The sequence below is a fragment of the Notamacropus eugenii genome, chromosome 3 (assembly GCF_028372415.1).
Source record: "Notamacropus eugenii isolate mMacEug1 chromosome 3, mMacEug1.pri_v2, whole genome shotgun sequence".
Lineage (NCBI taxonomy): Eukaryota > Metazoa > Chordata > Mammalia > Diprotodontia > Macropodidae > Notamacropus > Notamacropus eugenii.
In genome coordinates this window covers 84,769,120-84,796,667 of record NC_092874.1, presented here as the reverse complement: position 1 = coordinate 84,796,667, position 27,548 = coordinate 84,769,120, and the positions used below count along the sequence as shown (strand labels likewise).

General features: G+C 38.7%; 1 protein-coding gene across 1 annotated transcript in view; it reads right to left on the bottom strand.

Annotated features, from left to right (window-relative positions):
* Positions 1 to 202: 202 nt before the first annotated feature.
* VIPR2 (vasoactive intestinal peptide receptor 2) overlaps positions 203 to 27,548 on the bottom strand; it is a 141,291-nt gene continuing 113,945 nt past the window's right edge. Inside the window, exons 6-13 of the mRNA XM_072652070.1 lie at positions 23,719 to 23,860; positions 17,291 to 17,441; positions 14,454 to 14,514; positions 13,282 to 13,351; positions 11,321 to 11,412; positions 4,592 to 4,721; positions 4,465 to 4,506; positions 203 to 789 (exon numbers count right to left, since the gene is read on the bottom strand). Coding sequence (XP_072508171.1) covers positions 616 to 789; positions 4,465 to 4,506; positions 4,592 to 4,721; positions 11,321 to 11,412; positions 13,282 to 13,351; positions 14,454 to 14,514; positions 17,291 to 17,441; positions 23,719 to 23,860 — 862 coding nt within the window. The 3' untranslated portion in view covers positions 203 to 615. The remainder of the gene's footprint in view (positions 790 to 4,464; positions 4,507 to 4,591; positions 4,722 to 11,320; positions 11,413 to 13,281; positions 13,352 to 14,453; positions 14,515 to 17,290; positions 17,442 to 23,718; positions 23,861 to 27,548) is intronic.

Below are 27,548 nucleotides of genomic sequence, written 5' to 3'. Positions count from 1 at the left end.
AAGGGTTCCTTGTTGCCATGCTTAACTTAAAGGCCTGAGCAGGGAGGTTGATGAAATCCTCACCAGGACTGGTGGGAGACCACCATAAACTGTGCTTCACAGGGCAGGACCCCTCTTGCTGTACTTAACCAACTTTGACCTTTTTATCTCAGGAGTCATGTCCCTCCTTTCTCTTTTCCCCTTGATAATGAACACATTGTCAAAGATCTCAAATGTATATATATTCTAGGTCTGAAGCACTTTAGCAAAACAATTTAAATACTGCAGTTTAGCCATAATTAGCTTTCAGATCCAAATACATGACGAAGATCACATCAGAGTGCAATATGAGTGGAACTATGTTGAAGCCCAGAGTCTACAGAACTGAGCTTACAGAGCTAGGCCACTCCAGACATGGGGAGGGGAAGCAAAAGCACACAAAGCAGAGCTGAGAAGTGTACCACGTTTGGCTACATGGGATATAGTCTTTTTTTTTCTTCTTCCTTCCTTCCTTCCTTCCTTCCTTCCTTCCTTCCTTCCTTCCTTCCTTCCTTCCTTCCTTCCTTCCTTCCTTCCTTCCTTCCTTCCTTCCTTCCTTCCTTCCCTCCTTCTTAGCAAATAAGGGCAGCTGAATGTTCATATCACTGTGGTTTCGGTCTGCAGGAAGGAGTGGGCTCGGGAATTCCGATGAAAATGCAAGATGCTTTCAGAGCCGTTGCGAGAGATTGAAGAGCTGTGCAGCCTGTAATCCCGGCTCATGGATTGGTTCAGGCACAAACTTCTCCATTTTCTCTTTAGCTCACATTGCACCTGCCGGGAAAGAGTGGAAAAGGAATGAACAAGCCAAAAGCGACCTCGCGTTTATTTTGTGTAGGTTTATACAGATAGGTATTATCTCTCCCTCTATAACATAAGTTCCTTGAGAGCAGAGGCTGTACCTACCTGCAACATCATAGCTATTATGGATGTTTATTGATGGATTGATGAAAGGAAGAGTGAGTATGGGGGAATGAACCCCAACTAGAGTCAGAGGACTTGGCTTCAAATCCTACCTCTGTTGCATGTGACCTTGGGCAAACAATTTAACTTCCCTGAGCCACAATTTCCTTATCTATAAAATAGTGGACCAGGTGGCTTCTCAGGGCGCTTCCAGATCTATATTTGTGATTTTGTACAAATAGAACTTCATATTGTTGCATGCATGTCCCTGAAAAATGTGAGCCCAAGGTGATCATTTGAAAAAGACCGTTTCTTGGTTTAAGCCCAACATTCAGGGCAAGACTCTTTGTAGTCCCAGGGTGCCCCTTGTCCACAATCAAGTCGTTAATGGCCTGGTAAGAGTAAATGAAAGAGAAGATTAAAGGGTGGGGCACGATGACTGTCTTGAAAGCTTCTAAAAGACTGTGGTGGAAGAGCGGAAGGGAAGAGGATAAGTATTTACATAATACGTGCCAGGTGCCAGGCATTGTGCTAAGTACTTTCTGACCACAATTGAACCTCACAGCAACCTGAAGAGGCAGGTGCTAGTATTACCCTCATTTTATAGTTGGAGAAACTAAGACAAATAGAGATTAAATGATTTTGTCCAGTGTCCAATGGCTAGCAAGTATCTGGATCCAGATTTGAACTCAGGTTTTCTTAAGTTTTGGCCTATTGCTCTATCTACTATGTCATCTGTTGTTGTTGAATTGTTCTAGTCATATCTGACTCTTTGTCAGAAAACCCATTGGCAGAGATACTGGAGTGGTTTGTCATTTCCTTCTTTAGCTCATTTTACAGATGAGGAAACTGAGGAAAACAGGGTTAAGTGACTTGCCCAGAATGGCATAGCTAGTAAGTGTCTGAGGCTGGATCTGAACTCAGAAAGATGAGCTTTCTGACTCCAGGCCTGGTACTCTATCCTCTGCACCAACTAACTGCCCCACTATATGGAGGAAGGGCTAGTACTCAGGGGTGTGCTGGAGTCAGGTCAAATCAGGCTTATTATTAAATTTTTAATGTGAGCATTTACATCTTGGATCAGCAGGCATTATGCCTCAGTGCTTGATTTATTGTTTTGTTGATTGTCTAGACCTAAGAAAGTAATGGAAAAATGTTAATAATGGTGATTTAACTTATAAGTACATTTTGTGTGTGTGTGTGTGTATATTTTTTTTTGAGAGATGGTTGTTACATGTTTACTATCACACTGCTGGATTAGATTTATTTTTCTTGACACTAGAAGGGAACAATAGGTAGAAGTTTCAGAGAGGCAGATTTTGGCTACACAAAAAGAACAATTTACCAGCAATCCAAGACCGTGGCAAAGTACAATGGGTTGCTCCAGGACAGAGCTTCAGGACTTCTTCCCTCAGAAGGGGTATTCAAAGGCTAGCTGACCACTCTTTTGGTGTGTCATGGAGAAGATTCTTGTTCAGTGATGAGTTGGACTAGGTGACCTCTGAGTTCCCTTCCAACTCTAAGATTCTAATCCATAAGAATGAAGTGATGGGAAAGAGAAAGCAAATAGCAGGGAGTGGGTAGAGACTCTTCTCAGGCAAGAGAGTGCCAAAACTATGTGAGGATTAGAGCTGCTAGTCACTAAAATTTAGAGAGATCCTAGAATGTACTGGGTGACACAGTGGATAGAGCTCTGGGTTTAAAGTTGGGAAGACTCCTCTTGGTGAGTTCAAGTCTGACCTCAGATACTCACTAGCTATTTGACCTTGGGCAAGTCACTTCACCCTGTTTGCCTCAGTCTCCTCATCTGTAAAATGAACTGCAGAAGGAAATGGCAAACTAATCAGCCAAAAAAATCCCAGATGGGGTCAGGAAGAGTCAGACATGACTGAAATTACTGACCAACAAGAAGAAGAATGTACAGGTGCTGGACCATTCATACAAAGGCAGATTAGATGTACATTTAAATCGGATTTAATTTACATTTAAAATCTTCAAGTTGGATATAAAGCAATATTTTAGAAAGCAAACCTCATGTCTATCATTTGTATTTTCAGTTAGGACAGGTCAATTTCTCTGTATCAGAGGATAGTTGGGAGTAGACTTTGAATGAATTAAGGCTCTGCAGGTTAGCCAAAGTGGAATTGGTGGATTGTTTCCTGTATGTAAGATACTTAGGCCCATTTAGGAAAGGCCCTCCAAAGTCCAATCCTCTCGTTTTAAGAGATAAGGGTTTTGTTATTTGCCCAAGGTCATAGCTCACATTTATAGAGAACTTACTGTGTACCAGACTCTTAAATGCTTTACAGTTATCTCACTTGAGCCTTACAATAACCCTGGGATGCAGGTGCCAGTATTTTCCTCATTTTGCAGGTGAGGAAACTGAGGCAAACAGAAGTTAAGTGACTTGCCCAGGATCATACAGCAAGTCCATATTTGAATTCAGGTCTTCCTGACTCCAGATCCAGTTCTCTGTTCTTTGCACCACCTAACTGCTCCATAGATAGCAGAATTTGAGCCTGGGTCCTCTAAATGAAACACTTTTTCAACCGTATCATGCTGTTGAAAAAGTGTCGAATTTAGGGTAAGAGGACCCAGGTTCAAATGCAAATTATGTGGTCAGAGAGATTGACAGAAAATACACTAGACCTGCATCAGAGATATAATGGGGAATGATAAGTGGTGCTGATGGGGTAGGCAGATGGAAAGAAATGATGAGCCAGAGAAAATTTTAGATGAGGCAGTAGAGTAGTCTAGAAGTGTAATAGGTGGGTAATCATCCGTGGGAGCTTGGGTGTGGGTGTAGTCTGTGCAGGTGGTAAAAAGGGTGTCCACACTGAATCCTGCTGTCTCTAACACCTTTGCTTGTTGAGAATACTGAACTCTTGCTTCCTCATGTTTGCTTTTGCATGTTAAATAGCTACAGGCTGATTTCTGCTAGTTCATCTGATTAAAGGATGGAGCAAGGTGACAGCAGCTGCAGTGAACTGAGGACAGATGCTTATTTAAAAGCATGCAGGCCTTAATTAATTTTGAGCTTGAAATTTCCTGTTGTTGTCATTGGCCTGACAACCTGGCATTTTGGACTCTGTTGAAAGTAGTAGGGGAGGCTATTTTGGTAACAGCATTTTACGGTGACTGAAAGGGAGGAGAGTGCAATTTTTGGGAGTAGAGGTGGAGGAGGAGGGTGGGTTTTATGAATGTGGTGTTGGACATGAGGGGAGAGTTACACGGTGTACCAAGATGGCACTTTAGGTGGAATCTTTTTTGAAATTCCTTCCCTTTTCCTCCTCAAGACAGTCCATTCTTTGTGTGTAGAAGCCAGTGGGGTACTTTTTTTTTCATCTTTTTGATGATTTAATATTTTATCTTTCCAATTATTATACATAAAAGCAGTTTTCAGTATGGTACTCTTAATGAAAAAGCCAGACCTTTTTGATATTGATGGGCATTTAGAGATGACACATGATTGAGCAAACATTTTAGAAACCCATCAGAGAAAGCTAAATTTTTACCCATACGCTTGAGAAAAAGGCAAAGACTTACTTCACTGTTCAAAAAACAGTACAGGACTGCAACAACCAGACCCTGCAAATAGGAAAAGGGTATCAGAGGTTACGAGGCTAAACATGAGAAACTTTGACAAAGAAGTGATGTCTGTGGATCACGGTACCTGGAATGACCCAATACATAATTCAAACAGGATTTGATATTTGCTGGAAATGCCAATAGGAAATACAGCAAAAACCATATAGTGAACTCCAAACAGAGGAATGAGCAGCAGGGTCGACTTGGCGAGTCTCCTAAATCAGAAAAAAAGGGAAAATGTTTAGCTAGTTGTCTCTTGGGGGGGGAGGGGTCTTTTCTTTTCAGTGTATCCTGAAGACAGGTTCCAAATTTGGTATTCCCAAGGCACACTTACAGTCACGTAATTGCCCTGCTCTGGAAGCTGCAGAGTCTGTCTAACACTTTGGGGATAAAAATCAAACCCCTCTGTTTGGTGTTTACCATGAGGGTCCTACCTACGTTTCTAGACTGATTTTCATAGGATCCCTGCACAGACACACTGTGCCACACCCCAACTGGTCTATAACTCCTGCCTTGGGGAACCATGCACAAATGGTTCACTGGGATGGCTCTAAGGTTTTCTTACCTCCTGTCCTTGGAATCGCTAATTCCTTTCCACCATCAGGTCAGTTTCTACTTCCTATGAGAAGCCTTGTATGATCTACATAGTAGATGTGGAGTCCCACCTCCATGCTGATTTTAATTTGTATGCATTTTAGAGTTCCTTATAATAGCTGGCATTTAAATAGCCCTTTAAGATTTGCAAAGTGCTTCACAAATATTTCATTTTATACTCACAACAACTATGGGAGGTAGGTGCTACTACTGTATCCATTTTTACAGATGAAGAAACTGAGGCAAATGTGTGACTTGCCTAGGGTCACACAGCTATATGAGTTTGAGGCTAGATTTGAATTCAAGGTTTTTCTGACTCCAAGTCCAGAGCTTTATCCACTATGCCACCTTATTTGGTTATATCTTGTCTTATTTATACCCTTTCCTCCCTCTTTCCCTCTCACTACAGAATATAAGCTCCAAAAGGGCAGAGACTATTTCATATTTCTCTTTCTGTCTCTAGTGCTTAGCACAGGAATGGGATATAGTAAATGCTTTATGGATTAAACAGAATGGAATGAATTTGGCTTTTAGGGAGGTAGCAGAGTTCCGTGGATGGAAATGGAGGTTTTCAAATTGACTTGGTTTCTGTGTGATTGGTGGTGAGGGTGTTTAGTACACCCTAGCCTTCTGTGTCTCATCTTGACAATGGTAATACCTATCCTTTAATTAATATTATTGTATTTCCTGATGATGCTCATGTGTGGATAAATATGAGAACCTCATGGAAAAGCATTAAAAGTCTTAGAAGAAAAGGAGCTATTTAAGTTTAAGGACTTGTTAATAATGAACCCTGCCACTTTATTGGTGAATGACTCTAACAGCCTCATTCTCCATTCTCTTATGTATATGGCTCATAGAACCAGAGATGAAAGGGACCTGAGAGACTGTCAAGTCACACATTCACAGTTTGGGAGATGGGAGGGTTTTCAGAGACCATATAATCATAGGATTATAGATTCAGAACCCTTTAGACCACTGAGGCCAGCCCCTTCATTTTATAGATGAAACCCAGGGAGATAGAAGGACTTGCCCAATATCAGATAGGTAGTAATTCAGAAATGGAATTGAAACCTAGGTCTTTGGAATCTAGAGTTGGTATTCTCTCTATTCTACCATGCTGCTTTCCTATACTTTGCCATGGCACCTAGAACTCCATATATATTGTAACCTCTTTTAGAAGCAATGGGATGCAGTGGAAAGAATGCTGGAGGTGAAGATGAAGGTCTTCAGGTCAAGTCTGACTCTGCTGTTTGAACTGTAGGAATGGTTCCAGTTAACAGCTCTGGACCTCAGATCTTCCTGTGTAAAATGAGGGAGCTGGGCTGGATGAGCCTAAATCTATGATCTTATGATATAAAGGGCAGAATTGTAATACAAGTGTAATTCCATTAGTGTTCTTTGTACCAAAGCCATTTCCAAGTCCCAATAAGGGTTCTGTAAATATGAAAGCACTATGTAAATGGGAGCTATCATTATCACCATCATCATGATTATTCCCAGCAGTCTGTCTGTACAAAGAATGTTTTATTGATCTAATTTAATGGAATTTTATATGGCAATAAACAATCCTACATATAGCAAACGCCTTTTCTGGCCATTGCCTATAAAAAAGTCAGTTCTGACAGTAAGGAAAACCCTTTGTGTTAATTTATGCTGCATTTTTTGGTGGAGGAGGGGAGAGACTGGAAGTTTGGAACTAAGCTTGAGTCAAGATGTACTCATTAAGTTTCATGTTTTCTTGTCAAGTGTCAGTGGCATGACTTGCCTAGTGTCACACAGGGACTAAGCAATAGAACTGGGATTTTAATCTAAACCTAGCAACAGGTACAGTATTTACTAGCTGGTGACCATTATGCCAACCATTGAATCTAGTTAAGCCTCAGTTTCCTCAGCTACAAAATACAAAGAATGACAAGGCCACTATCTACTTCACATAGTTATTGTGAGGTGAGCACTCTGCTGACTCGAAATAGCACAGAAATGTGACTTGCTATGATTAGCATCACAATTTTGTTCTAAAATAAAAGGCATCATTCTCCTAAGATACCCATTCCCCTAGCTCATAGGATGAATCAAAAGAAAAGGTCAGTGATGAAACTGCGAAAGTTACAAAAATTCAAATTTCAACTTAAAGAGGCAAACAGGATGTCATCATTTATGTCTTCCCTGAAGCTCCAAAGCCATGTCCTGAGAACTCTGTACTGGACTGGGTCTTTTTAACTTGACCATCTTGACTGTAAACCAATTTAAACTTAGCCCTTGCTTCATGGATGCCACATTCCATCTTTAGCGCTTACCTATCTACCACTACCTCCTCAACTGAGAATATGAACGTGTCTTCCAAATGTACTGTCTCTCTGATGGTAGGATAAGGTAGGGTAGGTTACAGTGACTTTTTCTCTGTGCTTTACTCATTGAAATGGGCTCAGCATAGCCAATTCAAAACCATGTCCTATGCATTTAGAAGGAATTTGGAAGGTCAGGAATTTGAGTGTACATAAGTAATTGCTTATCGGCATTGTGGCAAACTATGCAAAACTATAATAAGAAATACATTAAATTTTCAAGGTGTGTGTAGAGGGGTCGCTTGTGTAGAATGAATTGGAATTGTGTTCCAGTGCTAAAGGACAGCATGTTTTAATAGCGCTAATTATTAGAGGATGATCACCCTTCTTAGGGGAAGGGACCATACATCCCATAGAACTCACAACCTTCACTGGTCCAATTCATTCAGCACATCCTGACTTACTTACAGTGAGGAACACATTTAATCCACTCAAGCCCTTTTTAGTAGATGGTATAATTCACTGTGGCTTATTATTTTTGCCCTAGAGGGTAATGAATCATCCTCACCAAAAGATTCAGTGATTTTATAAATTGTGCTCAGTCTCTTGGCAGTTGCGATTTTTCTGCATCCTCAGTCTGCTCCTTCCACTCTCTGAGGAGCAGGAGGAAGTCAGGATTCACACATGGAGACAAAATGTGCACCTTTTCTGTCCCTAAGCTCTACTATGTTGAGCTGAACTAATGACACTGAAATGCATCTAATATCCTGAGTTCTATTTCTTTTAGTCATTCTCCAAGGCTAGGAGAATAAGTCACTGACTGATCATAGATTTTAGTAGGCTGTCTGGTAGAATGGAGAGCAGTTTTGTCAGTGGATTGCTCCCCAGAAGGCCCTTCTCTTTGTCAGTGAAAATGTGGTTGGGAGTGTCCAGTGCACCAGGTCATCACTCAGTGAAGAGGCCATTTTGGGTTTTTAATAACTTTAGATGATAATTAGAAGATTGGAAAATGCAGGACCACTATGGTACCTTTTCTATTTAAAAGTCTCCACAAAGTCTTTCCCAATTCCTTCTGATAGATGTCATCCCTCCCTCTTCTGAATTCTCCCTGAAGGGGTGTAGTACAGGGAGAAACTGTTAGATTGCAGGTCAGAGGATGCTTCTGCCATTTACTGCCCATGTGATCACATTATTCCTTGCATTATAATAATTTATCTTATATTCCCTACCAGACTATTTATATTTCTTATTAGCTCTTGGAAATGAGAGACCATGATTTATTTTTCTTTTCACACCCAGAGTTTCAGCACAATGATTCTCCTTGCTCAAAATAAAAAAGCAATTTTTTTCTGAACCACAGTTACTCATTAAGTACTCATTTTGATGATGAATTTTTTTGTTTGTATATTAATTAGTATGTTCTGTTAAAGTTGCTTTGTGTGCATTTTTTCTTCCTAACTGGGATCTAAGTTCTTTGAGAACCATGTCCTGTGTCTATTTCTTTGGTTAATTCAACAGAACCTTCAGGAAATACTTATGTGGTTGATTTAACCTTAGGAACTGGCACCATAGAAGCCCAGAAATCTTGTCTAACTTTTGCCACTGACTGACTGTATGATCTTGAGGAAATCACTTTATTTATTTCCCCTTCATTTTCTTTACTCAGTTGTCCCATTTATAGCATGAAGATGGGATGGCAAAGGATCTATAATTTCATTGGTAGCTGATTAGCACCCCTCTCTGTCACCTGCCACTTGCCCCTACTTTAGAGTTACACAAGGCACTGAGAGGTAAAGTGACAGCCAAGTTCAGATAGCTGGTATGTGTCAGAGGTGGAATTTCAACCTGCACCCACGTCCTACCTACTCTAAGTTCAGGTTTTTATCACTGTGCTGAGTTACTTCCCGATGTAAAGGTGATCTTTGCCTGTTAGAGGACTATGAGAATACTTAGAGAAATATATTTCTTCTTTCAGCAGAATAATCGTGGCTTTGATCCAGTCAGCCACACTTACAAGCCCAAGACTCAGAAGAAATGGACCATTTTTCTGCTTTCTATTCCTATTTAATTAGGCATTTATCCATCCATCCAAATATTTCTTGAATATTTACTATGTAGAAGACAATAAGCACTGTGCTAAGTGTTGAAAAAGGAAATAAAATCCCCAGTATTATCCAACTTTCACAACAACCATGCGAGTTAAGCAGGGCATGTATTACTGGCATTTGACAAAGTTGAAAACCAGAGTTTAGAGAGGTTGGATAACTTGCTTGAGGCTATCCAGTTAGCAAGTGGCAGAGCTGTGACTCAGACATAGCAATGAACTGACTCCAAGGCATTATTCTTCCTACAATATATCACTGGCTCTCCTCAGTAGGTTGCTCAAGTTTCAGACATAACAGAATTTCTTCAGTGTAATGATTTTGGATAATTCTTTGCAAATCTGGCTTTACATCATTATTTTAGATGCTCACAGACTTCAGGCTTTGAGGTTATGCTTTCAAAAGAAGATTTAGACAAAGAGAAAAAAATCCGTAAATATCCCACTGCTTTTTTTTAATTACACTAACTTGGAAAAATGGGATCCAAGTTCAATCTCGTAGAGAGCTTTATCTGTTTTCTTCCTTGAAGCCAGTTTCACCCCCATGGTTTGTTAGTCTGAGTCATACTCATTAGGAACTATCTCTTTTTTATTATCAGTACCAAATAGTGACTCTTCCAGTGGGAGGTTTCTGCTCTCCGAATTTCAGACTGTGACTTCTGGTGGCATTTTGTTTGGGGGCTAGAAATGAAGGGTTGAATGTGAAAGGCAGCCTCATGTATATGAGTCCAAAGAGATTTAGATATTGCTTGCTGTTATCAATCTCAGTGTTAATTACTTTAGAATGACTTCAAAATTTTATCTCCAATGCTGGTTTTCTGGTTCCCTTATGACAAGTGCTTGGAAACCTGGAACTCTAATCCACATGTGGTTTATCCCCTTTGTGGATTATCTATAGCCACTTAAAATGGTTATGAACACAAACTTCATTCTGTCACCTGCCAACTTTCTAAGCTGCTTCCCCCATCATTCTGCTAGTGTGTTCTCAAAGGCAAACATTTTCCTTCAACTCAAAGCAGAGGATTGAATTATAAAGTTGGAGACCAACAAGTTTGTTAATCACTTGTCATATAGATGATTAGCGACAGAGTTGTTACTAGAATAGAAATCTTGGCACCCAATCTAGTACTTTCTTCCCATTATCACACATGACTGCCCCAGTATTTGAGGAAGTGATTCTTCTATCCCAAATAATATTTCACTTTTCAAAGTCAGATGGAGATGATCTGTCCATTCTGCATTCTTAATGTATGCCTTTGGACTTCCCTTTTTTAATCCATGTGCTGAAAAGTCGAGGAGGGTTGCTGGGATTAATTGAGATCACATCTAAATTATCAATTAGTACAATCATGTATATATGTATGTATATCGACATGTGTGTAGACATGTTTATATATCTACACAGTCTACTCTCCAAGATATATATACATGTATGACATGTATATATATGTGTATATGTATATATGTACGCATGCAAAATCTGGAGAGTTCCCAGTTATTGTGACTAGGTATCACTAGTTCACTCCTCCTTTTTTTCTGAGACCTGGAAGAGGAATATTGAGTCTGTTCTTTCTTGTTCTGAGTCTCAGTTTTCTCATCAGTAAAATGTAGGGACTGGTACCTTCCACTGGTAAGATTCTGAAGGGGCTGAATATGCCTACGACTTGGTGAAGTAAGCCTGCTCCTTACTTCAAGCGAGATAGTCCCAATTTTTATGTCACAGAAGCTCACTACGAAAGGAGATTCCCCAGGTATCATTTTTTTGTACTTGCATTTGTTCATATTATCTCGAAAAACACACACACATATGTATTTATGTCTTTATACTCACTTGTACTGTGACTGATCATTTCCTCCAACATCTGGAGATCTTAACTTCTGCAGTAAAATTCTTATAATACTAATGAAAAGGATAAAATTCACCTGTCCCAAAAAGAAAAGATTTGTAAGTAATTCTGCCTCATTGCTTCGCTTGCCTGAACATTAAGAATCCCTCCGAAAGGTAGATCGTACTGTTTGTTGGTGAAATTTCTTTGTTGAATACCCCAAAGAAGTGTTTCTACTGAATCACGTAGGATCGGCTTCCTTTCTGCTTTGTCTGTTTCTTTGTTCTTAACCCACACAAGATTCTGAGAATTCTTTCCTCAGAGATGACAAAATCATCTTTAGAAAAATGATTTTATCTGATAAAGAAATACACAGGGGGACATTAGGGAGAACAGATGAAGCTCTCAATGTGGTAAGACTGAAGATGTGGAATTCTCATGCCATAGAACATAACACTGTTACTATCAGTCATCTCTTTGATGACTGCCCTCTGATGACTCCAATTGAAAGGTAAAATAGGTGATGTAGGGAGGAAAAGTCAAAGTTGTCCTTAGCTTTGGGTAGGGATGAATTAATCCAGTGTGTTTGTCAGTTACCTAACAGTGCCCTACAGAGATGGGATATGGGCAGGTAACTTTTCGTATTAAAAAGATGTCAAGAAAGGCCTGCAGATCATAGGATGTTGCACTGGGAAAGGCAGGCCAAAGTAGGATAGTGTAGGAGAGACTGAGCAGTTGGGGCATTATAAGGGTTCTGGATGCTGGACTGAGGGGACCTTGAGGTAACATTAAAAAATGTCGTTATGTATGTGGTGAGGGAAGGGTCCCTGAAAGTGAAAGCTGGGGAGGATCTCAAGAATGGCCTCTTTCTCAAGAATTCCCTCTAATTTAGCCTTGACAGTACTGATCTTCAAATGAGGTGAAAGATCAAGGTTCTCACAACAGTACCTTGACCAGCCAGTAGGAAACCATCCATTGATAGCAGGGCCCTCACCACTTCAGTAAAGCAAAGGGGAGTGTGATGACAACTATTACACCATATCATCTTCCACACCTTCTCTCCATACCCCCAGACTACTTTTTCTTTCTGTGAGGGAAAACTGGGCAACTGTTGACCTTGACTCCTAGCTCCTTGTGGACCCCATGGGGATATTGGGCATGGCAGCAGTTTATGAGAGGTGGGAAGGAGAGGAGGAGAGGGTGTATCTCAAAACTGGTAGAGAGGCCTAGAGTTTTCTTTTCAAAACTTGATTTGCTTTTTAAGCCACCATCTAGTCCTCAAAGAGAGGGAGTGGTGGGGGCAGAAGATGGGTACTGACATAGAGATAGATATAATGAAAGAGGCAGTTGGGGGGGCAGATAAAACATATTTAGGGAAGGAGAAGATAAGGATTTGTGGGGAATTTACCAAATTTCATTCTGCCTGTTTTGTGGTAGAGTTTTTAATTGCTCATTTAAGAAAAGGACCAAATAAATTGGAATCTTCAATATCTTCCAGTCTATCAATGGAGCCATGCCACAAGATGTTCATCATTTAGCATGATTCACATTTGTAGCAATGCTGGCAAACCAGTTTTTGAAGGTGAAACACACACCAGTGGACATGCAATTAAAACCTAAAATCAAGCACATTGATTCAACTTGACTCTGATTCCCCCTGAAGCTAAGAGAACACATTTTCTTTCTTCCACCTTCTTCTTTGCTCCCAGATGAAGAACCCCCTCAGGCCTTCCCTAAACCACCCACTCTGACTTCTCTAATGGACAAACCATCACTCAAATAAGTCTAACTAGAGTTTTACAAGGAATGAGTTCACATTGCCTGGGCAACAGTGAAACTTAGGTGAGGAGCCTTCCTCAGCAGACTATATGAGGTTGGGGTTATATTTAATAAAAGAATAATGGGTTAGTTGTCTTAAGCCTACGAATCAATGGAGAATTTGTCTTTTCATCCAGAGTTTACTTACGATGATAGAAATTACAATTGGTATTCGTATCACCCACCAGGGAACATTATGTTCAATTGTATCCCAGCAACTATGAGAGATTGAGAGATATTGGGGGGGGAAGAGAGAGACAGAGAGAGACAGAGACAGAGAGAGACAGAGATAGAGAAAGAAAGACAGGAGAGGAGAGGGGAGGAAAGAGGGGGGGTAGAGAGAGAGCGCACAAGAGAAAGAGAATATTATGTTAGTATTAGTTTAATCTGGCAAAGTATATAAACATCAGTGTGCTACACTTGAATCAGTTATGGTATTTCCCAAAACAAGCATTACTCTTATTGGCTACTACTGTTTATAACACTTTATTCCTCTAATTTTGGTTTTGTCTTGCAGTCCTTTTTGAAAGGCCAGTTTTAGTTTGTTTCACATAGCACAATTATCTCTTTTTCTGGAGATCTAGGAGCAAATAACTTACAAAGAGTCCTTTTATTTAGTTTGATCCTTCTGGGTGTGATGCTTTGGTGATGGGGGCTTTGGAGACAGAATTCACAGGGAAGTTGTAAGTCCATAAAGGATCTAGCCATGGTTTGGGGATGGAACTAACCTATTGCTTGTTAGCCCCAGACCAAAGTCCTAGTACCACATATGTGTAACACACATGCATACACATACACACAGAATCTATCTGGTATTTGGGGTTTGACCTTGTTTTGGACAGTTAATGTGAGTAAAGCAGGGAATATATGAAGTTTGGTTTTTTATGGGGGGGGGCTAGCAGAGATAGTCACAGACTACATGTGTGTGTCCATCCTTCATTGCTGAAGAAGATCATGCCATCAGAGAAATGATGACATGACTTGCACTTGACTTTGTTTTGAGTGAGGGAGGGCAGTGCAAGTCACCAGGCTCACTTCTCCTCCAGAGTCATCTGAATCCAGTGACCACATATTTATCAGGATGACTGGAGATGGCCCAGAATGAGGCAGTTGGGATTAAGTGACTTGCCCACGGTCACACAACTAGTGAGTGTCAAGTGTCTGAGGTGAGATTTGAACTCAGGTCCTCCTGACTCCTGCACTGGTGCTCTATCCACTGCACCACCTAGCTGCCCCTCACAGACTATGTATGTGTGTGTGAATGGGATTTGGTAGAGAGGTATGTGTGTGTATGGGGGAGGGGTTTGGGATTTTACTTACCCAGCATCGTCTAAGAAGATTCGTGTCATAGTCCACGCAACCATAAAGACTGTAGGGATTCCTACAGAAAGATATTTCATTAATCACAACTCCCTGAAGGATTCAGAATGATATTAAAGTCTTAGAATTTTTGAGTGTGATAAATCAAGTTTAACGGACATAGTATGTGTGGAGACTGAGGTACATGAAAACCTCAATTAACCAGAATGTTGGAAAAAGAGCTTGTTCCACAGAGTTTATCAGAGGATTAGCAGAGACTCTCTTTTGTTCCAGCTCATTTTGCTGAAAAATCTTTCTAAAATGTATCATTCCATATTCCTTCCTTAGTAAAGTGATCCCAAAGGTAGGAGACACATGCACAATGAGCCTTAGAAGACTGCTATGGGATGAATTGTCTATCGAGAAGTGGCATCAGTGACATCATCCAGGAAATATATGACTAGAAAAGGGGGTGGCTCAGTTGGGAAACAAGTCCAAAGGATGACAGATGAGTGTTACAGCCTGACTACTACCCTGATACCCATGGACTATCAGAACAACGAGACAAGTACTTCCTGTAGTTTGAGCAGATCTTCTGTGTAGGATTTATGGGAGGAGATAGACAGGAATCAAACAAGGACAAGTTATAATCTATACCATTGGAGGGATTATGTATATCAGAGGTGTCAAGCAAGCAACCAGCAAAAGTCCACAGTGTTGCGTGAACTAGATTGTGATGTAATTGGAAAATGTTTAACAAAATAAACCAAAACACAATACAATATAGATAATGTTGATTTGTGCTATTTAAGTCAATGAGGCAGGGATCTCTTTCTAGTTTAGTTTGACACCACTGATCTACATTTTCAAAATTAAATACCCATTGGAGTACTGAAAAAGTAGATGGAGTTCAATGGAGATAATTACATCTTGGCTGAATATCTTGTAGAGCCAGAGGGACATCATTCTGAATATCAATGGTCATTGATCAGGACTATATATGCAAGGGGTGTGAGTTAGGGGCAGAATGTAGATTGACAGTAGGGTATTTCAGTTCTATAAAAGCAAAACAAAACCCAAACCAACTAAATTCTAGATAAGAACTCATTTTGTTGTGATTTTCCTCTTTAACACAACCAGAGAAGGAGGCAATCAACCTCTGGGGCAGGAAGACAACAGCTGATACTACTTGGCTTAAGTAGGGCAATTGTACCTGCCTATAAGGCAGCAGATGGCAGCTGGTTAGACTGGGGGTTGAGGGTTGAGGGAGAGGGAGGGAGAGGGGGAGGGGGAGGGGGAGGGGCCGGGGGCTGGGTTAGCCTTTTAGATTGTGGTCACTGAGCTGTGCATGTGCTTTAGAAGGAGAATAGGAGGAAGATGAGACCTCTTTGGGAGTCTCGGTGACTTTCCCTGTATGTGTCTAACTGAGTTCTCGTTACTGAAATATTTTTATTCTTTCAAAAGAAATCATTTTCTAACAAGAATCTCCTAATTTGTGAGCTTTCTACATTTTTTTCCTTTCTGACTATACTATCATGTCTGTCTGTACTGTTAAGTATGTCTCCTCTTTGAAAACAAAGACAAATAACATATCTCTTGGAATGGCATTATTGGTAAAGGTCAGAATGATAAAATAGATAGCAGTGACTTCTCTTGCCACCTTCTATAAATACCCCAATACATACGTAGACCCTGGGGAAATTTTTGTATTGTGGGCTATTCCATAGACTACCTGAAGTCTCAGATATGGGATATATGGAAGGATCAAGCAGTGATGACTCTATCATAAGATTAGTGACATCTTCATCCTTAATACCTTTGGAGCCATTTTCTGGTGTCTCTAATGCCTTTTTAAAGGTGGGACTCTGGCAGTCACTGTTGGAGGAACTTCACATTAAAATGCAGTAGCTCTATATCTCATGCTTTACTTGAATTCCATTTAATTCAAGGTTTCTGTTAGTTGGGCTCTTAGTTCATTAAGACTTCATTTTGCAAGGCTTTTGCTTATTTATACATCCACAAGAACATAATCAAAGGCAGAAAGAATGAGGTGAAATCAGAGAATTTTGTTTCTTATTAGAAGTTTAGATAAAAGGTTTGAATGACAAACCTTCATTTCCCACCTGGCTGATCTCCTGGATTTCATGATCTCCAGAAACTCGTCATTCTGCAAGATGAATCATCCCTGAAACTCAGACCTCCTCGTGCCATTTCCTACCCTGACTACAGGACTTCCTCATGCCCTACCTACTTCAGGTACCTTCCCCCTTTCAATTTCTTTTATGTATTGTCTTCTCCCATAAGATTGTCCCAACTTCTTGAGAGCAGGGACTATCTTATACTTTTTTTTTGTACCACTAGCACTTAAAACAGTGCTGACACAATAGGGGCTTAATACATAATTTATTGACTCTGATAAGGTAAAGAAGGATGAAGAAAATAACCAGAAAAGAGAGAGTTTAAAATTATTTATGGGAAGATTATTGAAAAACCACATTTTAAACAATCTGTCAGTTTCCATTATTGGTGTTATTTTGGTCCCTAGTTATCACAAATATTTGAATATATGTTAAAGAAAATTCCCACAAACCTCTAGAAAGATGTAACTTTGAGATCCTGAAAGGCAAGCTGTCATGAACTTTAAAAATGCTTCGCCATGGGATTTAATCTGTCTCCTTTTGTTAGGTCAGATGAGGTGTGAATTGTGAGTTGAGATGGTAAAGGGTAAAGAAATGTGTGGGAGCAAAACCATAAATGAGAACTAGCTAAAGTAGCATGGAAACTAATTTGTATAATCTTTGAGGGAGGGAAGCAGAGACTGAGTATGGGAAAGAACCACATTCTTAGGAAATTCTTACCCCATCCAATCAGAAGATACATCAGAAAATGTCGGTTTGAGGAAAATATAACCATAAGGAGTGTGTGGAGGTAAAGCCCTTCCACCAGGAGCCAATAAAAATTTGCCATGATACAGTAGTGGAAAAACACCAAGCTCAATTTGCAGCCAATCTGAAATAATACAAACAAAGAGTAAGGCCTGTTGAAAAGAAGAGGGAAAATGTGGTTAGGCTTGGTTAAAAATAGCTTATGGCAGAGAGAGATGCCCCAGTACATATTATATCCTTCTGTTTGAGTAGGGAACAAAGGACAAATTGGTGTGCTGTCTAGGGAAGGGAAGTGATTAATATAAAGTATTCAGGGTGTTTATATAAATGGGAAAAAGAATGTATGTTATGTTCAAGTAAGTCTCCGTGTGTGTATCTGACACCCTGTGAGACTATTTCTTTGGGCATATTAAACTCACTGTGAAGATAAACATTTCTTAAGAAGACAAATGTAAATAACTATCTCTAAGAATAGTAAACTCATAACTTTCAAGTCAGCTTCTGGAAGGCTGAACTAAACAGGTTTTTGAGCACATCCCTCCAACTTCTCTTTCTTCTTCTCTTCGTCTTAGTCTCTTGTTTCTAGGTCCATGCCTTCCTTTTTCTTTCCCTTTTCCTTTTTTTTGGTGGACTTACTTATGCTTTGCCTTTCCTTGCCCTGGACTTTCCTTTATGACTTCTCCAGTATCAAATAAGAGCCCTGGGGAATAATAAGGGGTTTTTATTTCCCACACAGGGAGGACAGATTTTACTTATCTAGGCACATAGGCTTTTCAAGGGGTCCATGGAGAAACCATTGGCAATGGGCAGAGGAAATTGTTGAACGGAAATCAATTCTTAGTATGTTCAGAATCAGAGAGGTGTGGAAACTTTCTGGGCCATTTATGGACGTTAACTGGTGCTTAGATCGGTCTGACAAAAAAATCAGAACCCAACAATGTTGATAATTCTGTAGTTCTAGTTAATTGTTCTTTTTATTAGATATAGGATGTACATGTGGAAATGGAAAGGGGTTCATATTCAAAGGAGCTAATTTTGCTTCATGTTTTTATCTCTGGTAAAAGGCTTTGGGGGGCTGAGACAGGAGCTCCTAGCAAAAAAATCTCTAACATACTACCTAGCGGCTTGTAGGTGTGAAATAAGGTATTCGTTGTCAGATATAGCCAACGTGTTGGTTTATCTAGTTTACCTACACTTTGTTAGAAAAGTGGGCTCTAGTGGGGACGTGAGGAATCACTGGAAAGTGACAATGGTGTTCAAAGAGGCATTAATAAAATATTTATTTTTTAAATGTAATTTCTGGCTTTTCTGGATTTTCTGTGGATTTTAATCATTAATGTTAATTGTAAACTCTTAGATAATAAGGATTATAGTTTTAATGCTAGGAATTTCTGACAAGGCCTAAAAAAAAACCAGAAAAAAATTTGGAAGTAAAATTTTATTGCCTCCAAGATATTTTTAAATTTTGTGAAAATTATTTTTGAATCTTTTTCTTTTTTCTTCATTCTAAATATGCCAAATGAGGAGACTTTGAATAATATATTATATTATGTAGAATATAATAAATACTTGTTGAGTTCGATTTATAAACGTGCTACCTGTGGTGCATGAATAATATGTTTATCTTCTCAGATTCAACAAAATGCCTTTAGATCTGCAAAAGATGCTCTTAGATATTGAGTACATTTCAGTTCTCTCCAAAATATCCATGTTTTGGCCCCGAAGGAATTCTTTCTCCACTGTGCTCTTCTACAATCAGCTTTCACGTTTCTAGAAAATTTTTCATTTTTGTTTAGATCAGAGAAAACATGCCATGGAACAGACAGCCCAAAACAGCAGCACAGTCACCTTAGTCAAAGAGGTCCAAAGTCTTGGTTTCCAACAAGAGTCTATTCCATGGTTTCACCTTGTTTTCCATTTTTCTATGTCTACTCTATTTTGTTTGAATGTTCTATGGGTATACCTCTCACAGCACTGTGCTGGTGTGTGGGCTAAGCATCAGAACCGCAGAGTGGCAGTAATTTTAGCCTAATTCTAATTGAGTCTAATTCACAAAATTGAAAAATTTTCTTTCCATTTCTAGTTCACAAGTTTAGATAATGAGATGACTGTGAAATCTTTTCAGTAATTGGCCTTGGTTAGGTATTTTACTGTTTAAATGCCTGGCCTTACTCATGACTTCACAGTATATACTATTTCAGATTGACTTGACGGACTAGAATCTACCTCAGTTGGTTCTAATGTATGTGACAGGTCTGGGACTTGAAAAAAATTCTCATAGATGCCATATTTGATAGTCAAATGGCCCATGATGAGGATAAACTATTCATTTGTTTGTCATGGAAGCCTGTTCTCTCACAGATTTCCATTTTTAGCATCCCTTCTTAGTCAGGCTTACCTTGTATTGGCTGACATGATAGATTCAACCCCAGTACACTTCAAGACACAGTGGCTCTTTTCTCAAGACTTCAATGGGTCATTTCTACCATTAACCAGGGGATTTATAGGTTGTCCAAAACATTCTACAAAGTTGACTCCTCTCAGGGTCATCCTGGGATACTACTAGTGTGCCTGTTCGCACCTCTTGATCAATGAGGGCAGCTAGATGAAGGTAACATAATTATTACTGAACTGTATCTTAGGTTTCTGTTGTTTGGAAAGTCAGGTCAGTAACTAAATTTAGTTGTGCTGCCTTTGTCAGTGGACCTGTCAACTAGTAAATGTTTAACAGGAGTCTGGAAATTTTCAGTGTTGAAACGGGAACATTTTCATACTCTTGGCTACCGACTCTTCCCTGCCAACATCTTGAGAGAAAGTCCTTCACCACCTATTTTGGGAGACCTGCCTCATAAATTCTGTCTCACAGAATAGTAGCGACTAAGCTTGTTTGGAAACATAAACCCCTAAGTGACTTTTCCTTGTTTCTTTTTTCTCAGAATGCACCTTTTTACCCAAATTTCTGATTTTCCACTCTCTGGCAAAAAAACAACAATAACAAAAATCCAGAAGTAGACCCAACTCCATCTTTTTTCTTTCTCCTTTTTTAAGGTTCCCTTCCCCACTCTCCTTTTGGTATCTCTTCCTTCTTCCCTTCATCTCATCTTTATTTTTATCTTTTGGTGACTACAAGGGATAGATATAGTGGCAAAGATGTGGTCAGAGGGGAGGCATAGCTGAAGAATTCTGGATACTCATCCACCTCTTTCCACATTTTCAGATGAGGATATTGAAGTAAAGGAACCTCCAAAGAGTAATATCAAATGGTCACTTGCCCAAAAAGAATTCTTAGAAGATCTTAAAAAGGAGTTTAAAAATAAAATGGCAGGAATGGAGGAAAAACTAAGGAAAAAATAAGAATAATTCAAAAAAGACAAGAAGGTTATGAAAGGAAAGTTAACCAATTAGAAAAGGAAATCCAGAATCTTAAGGAAGAATATGACACCTTGAAAATTAGAATTGAATAAAGTGAATCCAATGAAATTAATAGATCAAGAAATAACTAACCAAAATATGAATAATGAAAGAGTAGAAGAGAAAGTGAGACTTCTTATAAGAAAAACAACAGATTTGGAGAACAGATCAAGAAGATAAAATATAAAAATAACCAGACTAACTGAAAGTTATGATTAAAAAAAGGATCTTGATACAATGATGTAAGAAATAATTAAAGAAATTGTTCTGAAGCATTAGAACAATGGGGGAAAGTAGAAATAGAAAAAAATCCACTGATCACCACTTAAAAGAGATCCTATGAAGAAAACTCATAGGAATATTAAAGTCAAATTCCTAAATCCCCAGCTCAAGGATAAAATATTGAAAGTATCAAGATTAAAACACTTTAAATATAGTGGTGCCATAATTAGATTCACAAAAGACCTAGCAGAATAGACATTAAAGGACCATAGGTCTTGGAATATAACATACTGAAGAGCAAAAGAACTGGGGCTCTGGTTGAAAATACCATATCCTGCAAGATTAAGTATTATCCTGAATGGAAAAAAAATGGACATTTGATAAACTCTCAGACTTTCAAGACTTTGTTGAAAAAAATTCTGAACTTAATAGAAGATTTGACATATAAAACCAAGAGAAATATAATGTAAAATATATCACTAAGAGTCTTATTAATAATTGAATAGTTCATAAATAAGATTGGGGAAAACCTGAAAAGGATATGAAATTAAAGCATAAAACCATTTAGGAACAATTAAAAAGAGTAACTGTTTTATACAAATGAGATGCAAGAGGAAGATTGATACAGACAAATTAGATGATGGAGGAGGGCTGGTAGTTCTGGTAACCCATTTTCATCGGGAATGAGTTTAAGAGGCAATAATACATATACAGTTAGAAAAATATACAAGTGTTCTAAATTCAGAAGAAATAAAATGGTAGGGGCATGAGGAGAGGGGAGAGGACAAGGTGGAGGGATTTTAAGAAGGGAGTGGGAGGGAATAGGTAAAGGGGGGTATAGAAGGGTGTTTAGATTTATGGGAATGGGAGGATAAGGGAGGAATCCTTGGAGATGGGTAGGCAAGTAATAGGAGGGCAAGGTAGTGGGTAGAAGTCAGGTAGAAGAGACAGGAGGGATAGGAAATAAGAGATATGCACAAACAAAAAACCAAAGATCAAGAGTAGAATATGGGAAAATATATGTCTATACATGTATATACATATGTGTATGTGGATGTATATATTTGTAGCTATTGAGAAACATATCTAAACTTTATTGTAGCCTTCTGGGGGTTGGGAGCAGGGGAAAAAGAACAAAGTAAAAAGTGCACAGCAGAGAGCAAAAGAACTCTCAAGGAAGCAAAGAAAAGATGGACAATTTTCAACATAAGTATTATTTATCATACAGGCTTTCTTGAAATGAAAATTTATTGTTACATAATTTGAATCCTCTCATGTTCTGCTATGCATATATTTTTTAACTTTGTACTTAAGTTCCAATATTTAAGTTTAGGACTTTTTTTTTCTTGTTCTGTATTTGTGTTCTGATATTTGAATATGAAATAAAGTAAAAAAATCTCCATTCACCTCCCCATTTCCCATGGGAGTTTGTGTTATAGTGTAAGCTATTCTCATTTGCTAAATGATACTAGTTCTGGTTTCTGGCAAAAGATTGTTATTCCTTGATGATTCCTCCCCCCCCCCCCACCCCCACAAGGAGTCAGAAGAAATTGCTTTCTTTGTGCTAGAATTTCCCACTGGAAGCTATTAATGATCCCTTTCCCATTATGTCCTACCTCCACCAGATGCCATCCACTGATTATTAATAATAATGAAAATGAAAAATAGAGATTTAAGAGTTTGGCAGAGTACTTTATATATATGTATATATGTATACATATTTATATCATATGTATATAATCTCATTGGATCCTCCCTACAACACTGAAGTAGGTCTTATTATTATCCCCATTTTACTGAAGAGAACACTGACTCAATAACTCACCCAGTCACAGCTAATGAACATCGAGGGCAGCATTTTCACTTAGGTCTTCTGACTTCAAATCTAGCACCTTGCATCAGGGGTTAGATTAGCCTCATTTGGATTGGCCCTGACCCCACCTGAATCATTGAAAAGTCTAGAAATAAGGGCAAGGAATTGATTCATTGAGCTGATGCTATTTCCATTGGCTCGTATTCCTTCTCATTGCCAAGTCTTTAGACTCCCCAGTCCTCAACCACTTGTCTTGTACCATTGGGCACCCTTAGGTATGATCCTGTCCTGGGTCTTTTCAGACATTTTGCTACTTTTTTGTCTTTTGACCCCTAACTTGGCCTATCCTTCCAAATCTACATGTTTGCCTGCTGACTGTTCATCCTCTCTGCCGTTGGCTTATGATAAGTTCCTTGGTTTCTTATCCTGGTCACTGGTGATCAGCCATCTGTATCCCAGCATCACGATACTCTGCAATGATGAGAAGTCAAAATGGAGAGAAAGGAACAATTTTCATAATGGTGCTAGCGAGGTAAAAGAAAATGATGCTGGATGATACCAGAGCTCTCGTCAGTGCAGTGACAAATCTAGAATTCAGAGCATTGGCAGTAAAGCATGCCTTCTTCTCATCAGAGAAGTGGTACACAATAGGCACCTAATGAGACATACTTTTTCAGTCCTGGCCAATGTTTTGGGTTACTTAGTCATACTTCTCTGTTATAAGGGAGTGTTCTTAGGGCAGGGAAAGAAATTGTCATTGGAAAGTGACAGTGATGTAAAGAAAAGCTTTAATAAAAGTTGTATTTTTTTTTAAATGGAAAGAAAGAAATCAGTTTGGTACATGGCTGTTCTGCCCCTCTTGGTGAACATTGTGGGTTTACCAGTGTTAATGTCTTTAGAATTAAGGAAGCAGTTGCATGATTGCTAAGAACAGTCACAGTGCGGAAATTCTTACCCATGAAGATGTCTGATCCAGACAGTGGACAGTACTAGAGTTAGAATAAAGAATGTCATCCTTCACTAAAACAGAGATGGCTCTCAAGATGAAAGAGAGGAAAAGGTTCAAATGGATGTAATTCCTTGTACAGTGCAGTTTCCTAGAAAAGGAAAAATGAAATATCATAGTTTAAACATTCTCAAGAACTAGGCATTTTAATAATTTGCCTATACGGTTTAATTTTGTCTCTTAAGTGAAACCAGTTGGAAGCCAACAACTTTTAGATTCTCCATGTGACCATGAGCCAGGCATTAGCTCCACAAAGCAGATGAAACAGACATTCAATTCATCCTGGTTTTTGAAGATTTGAATGCCTCATTTCTGCAGTGCAGTGTATAGAGTGCTAGCTCTGGAATGAGGAAGACCTAAATTCCCATCTGGCCTCAGACACTTACTAGCTTTGTCCCTGGACAATGATAATAGCTAATAATAACAATAACTAACCTTTACGCAGCATTTACTATGTGCCATCTGGTTTACAATGGTCTCATTTGATCCTCACAACAACCTTGGAAGGTAAATGCTATTATTCTCTCCATTTCACAGATGAGATCAAAGGAAGGTAAGTCACACGTACTGAGAGTTATACAGCTTATAAGTGTCTGAGGCCGTATTCGAACTCAGGTCTTCCTGACTCCAAGCCTAGCGCTTTAATCACTGCATCACTTTGCTGCCTCCTTAGTTTTTTAACCTCTGCACACCTCATTATTCTCATTTATAAAAAGGGGGTAGTAGCATCTTCTTCCCAGGGTTGCTGTTATGATCAAGTGCAATAATATTTGTAAACTGCTTTGCAAATTTAGCATGCGATCTAAATACTAGCTATTGTTACTCCAATTGTTATCTACCATGCCTGTCTCTTGGCAAATTTTATAACAGCTGCCCAGCATTGAGTGCTCAGGCTCTTATTTTTTGTCTGATCTTTTTGGAGGCAGAAGAGATTTTGAGTGGCTGCAGGCATTGCTCCTTGATATTATTTTATTCTCCTTATTTCCCCTGACATGAAAACACTTTCAATGGCAGGCAAACTTTTCCCTGGCTAATTAACGTCTGGCTTCCAAGGTTTTGCCTAGACTTTTAATGGCTTCCACTTTTGTTATGTAACAATAACTTTCATTTAGTTTTATTTTCCTTCACCATATACACTAATCTAAAAATCTTTGAAATCCAAACCACTGGCAAACATTTTAAGAAAAATTACCTGCAAAAGAAGTAGTGCCCTTGGTCAGAATGGAGTCCTGGAGGTTCAGACAAAATGACAAACCCAGGAACTGAACCCTGGAGCTACAACTGTGTTGATAGGAGAAATAACTTTTCCCTATAGTTGATATGAATTGTATTTTGCATCATTTCCCACCAGTTTCATTCTGCCTCTGGTTATAACATTATGCTCTTTCATTATCTCATGTAAATCTCATGACCTGGCTTTTTTCTCCCTACTAATTACAGATGGAGGATTTGTGTTTTTCTGGGGTTAATTGCTCTTACTTCTTAGCTTTTACTAAAGTGGTGAGCACCACAGTGGTATAGTAGAATATAATGACTGGAAGAGACCCTGGAGGTCATCTGATTTGATCCTTTCCTTTTAGAGGTGAAGAAACTAAGACTCAGAAATGTTCAATGCCCTTCTCAAAGGCATATAGCAGGGCCAAGGAGTAGCCTATTAAAATACTCCTCCCTTTTCCAATTACATATCTGTGTAAGGTTAGATGTTTTTTTTCATGTGTTTCCAAAAAAACCCAACAAATTGCAACAGATTAAATGCAGAAGCAGAGATGAGAATCCAGCTGTCTCCAGGTCTAACTTATCTCATCTTTCAAATGAGGGGACTGGACTAAATGATCTCTCAGGTACCTTATAACTTTTATTACTATATAAACCAGACAGTAAAGAGACTTGTAAAAATATATAAAGCAATGCCATTCTTCTCACTAATATATTTTTTTTAATTTTGGAAAACAGAGTTTTTTTGTGTAAAATATGTTATTTATATTAACCCATAGTTTATCATTTAAATATTTAATTAAAAATGAAATTAATTTAAAATTAAAAAATTTAAATAAACAAACAAAAATTAAATGAAAAAGAAAGATTAAATTAAAATTGAATTAAAATTTTGAGTATTATTTAAAAATTTTATTTCTAACAAGGTAAATATTGGTAGCTATAACCTACATAAGCAAAAGCTTTTTTGGGGGGGAGGGGGCGTTCAAAAATTTTAAGAGAATAAAGCATCCTGAGACCAAAAAGTTAGACAAGCACTGATTTAGTGGAAAAAAAATACCATATGGGGTATCAGAAAATCCAGCCCTGGCTCTAACTTACTGTGTGCATTTGGCAAGTCACTTAATCTCTCCAGGTCCAATTTACCATAATAAAATGAGAGAGTTGGAGTAAATGGCCTCTGAGATCCCTTATAACTCCTATTACTATACAACCCAGGTCTCCCAATTCTCAGACTAATGCTCTGTCCAGCACACCAAGTAGCTTTCCCCCAATCTTCTTTTCATGGATTGCTATGCTTCATTGAGCTTCATGGAATGCAGCAAGAACTCATTTATATGACATTATTGGTGAATTAATTGCCTCACAGAAGTGGATTTTTCAGATCACTGAATTTTAACCGCTGAAATGCTGGAACTTTTTAAATACTTTTTTTATGTTCATATTTTTAAAATGTTTCTAAAATTATTTATACCTACCAGTTTCTACACAGGCTTAGTAAACAGTATAGTGACCATAATTCGACCTTTGTTGAATGACTTGGAGTTCTTATTATGCATATTAACGACAGTAGCTTAAAACATTTGAAGTTTGAATGCCTTTGTTCCTACAGTTTGGAGTGGTCCTCGCTAATCTTAGTGATGGCTCTTCTATCTCTTTCTGATGTCCTTAGAGAGTCGTATCCATTAATCTTGTGGCCTATTCTGCTCTCCACCATCTTTGCTTCCCGTTGTCCTTTTCTATATTAAATCACAATTTCTGTTTTCTTCTGTCATATTTCCTTTTCTTGCCACTTCCCCATATTTCTTGACTTTCCTTTGAATGGGACACACATCATTGTCTGACAAGTCAATGGTAGAATTCCTTTACTTTTAGACAGTAAAATACCAATCACAACCCTATTCATGTAATATTTCAGTCTGGAGAGCATTGTTTTTGTTCTTCATTACTCAGCACTTTTTTTTTTTTTTGGTCTTTCTGAGTCTCATCCTATTCTGGGTACAACAGGTCGACCTCAAGGCTGAACTCCGTGCAAATGAGTCTTTATTGCATAATGCTAGAATAATAAGAAGGCAATATAGTGCAGCCTTGTTGAGGAAATACAACAGATGTAGGCATGGTGCCACAAAAGGCTGCTAGTGTTCCCACTTGGGTTCAGATGATGATTGATTGGCTGACGTATTGATAATAATAGCTGCAGTGGAATGACTGCTGACCTCGCAATATTGCAGAGTGATTAAGAATCAAGAGACAAAAGGGAGGGATCAGATAGGACTCTCATTGCATTGAGTTCCCATGGCTATAGTGGCTTATAGGTATCTGGAGATTTTTATTATTAGCAAGTGAGGCATATATACATGAAGAGAGAGCTAGGTGGTTTGGTGGATAGAGCCCTGGCTTGGGAGTCAAGACCTGAGTTCAAGTTCAGTTTCAGATACTTGCTAGTTGTGTGACCCTGGGCAAGTCACTTAATGTATTTGTCTCAATTTCTCACCTGTAAAACAGGGATAATAGTAGCATCTACCTCATGAGGTTTTGAGGATCCAATGAGATAACAATACTGT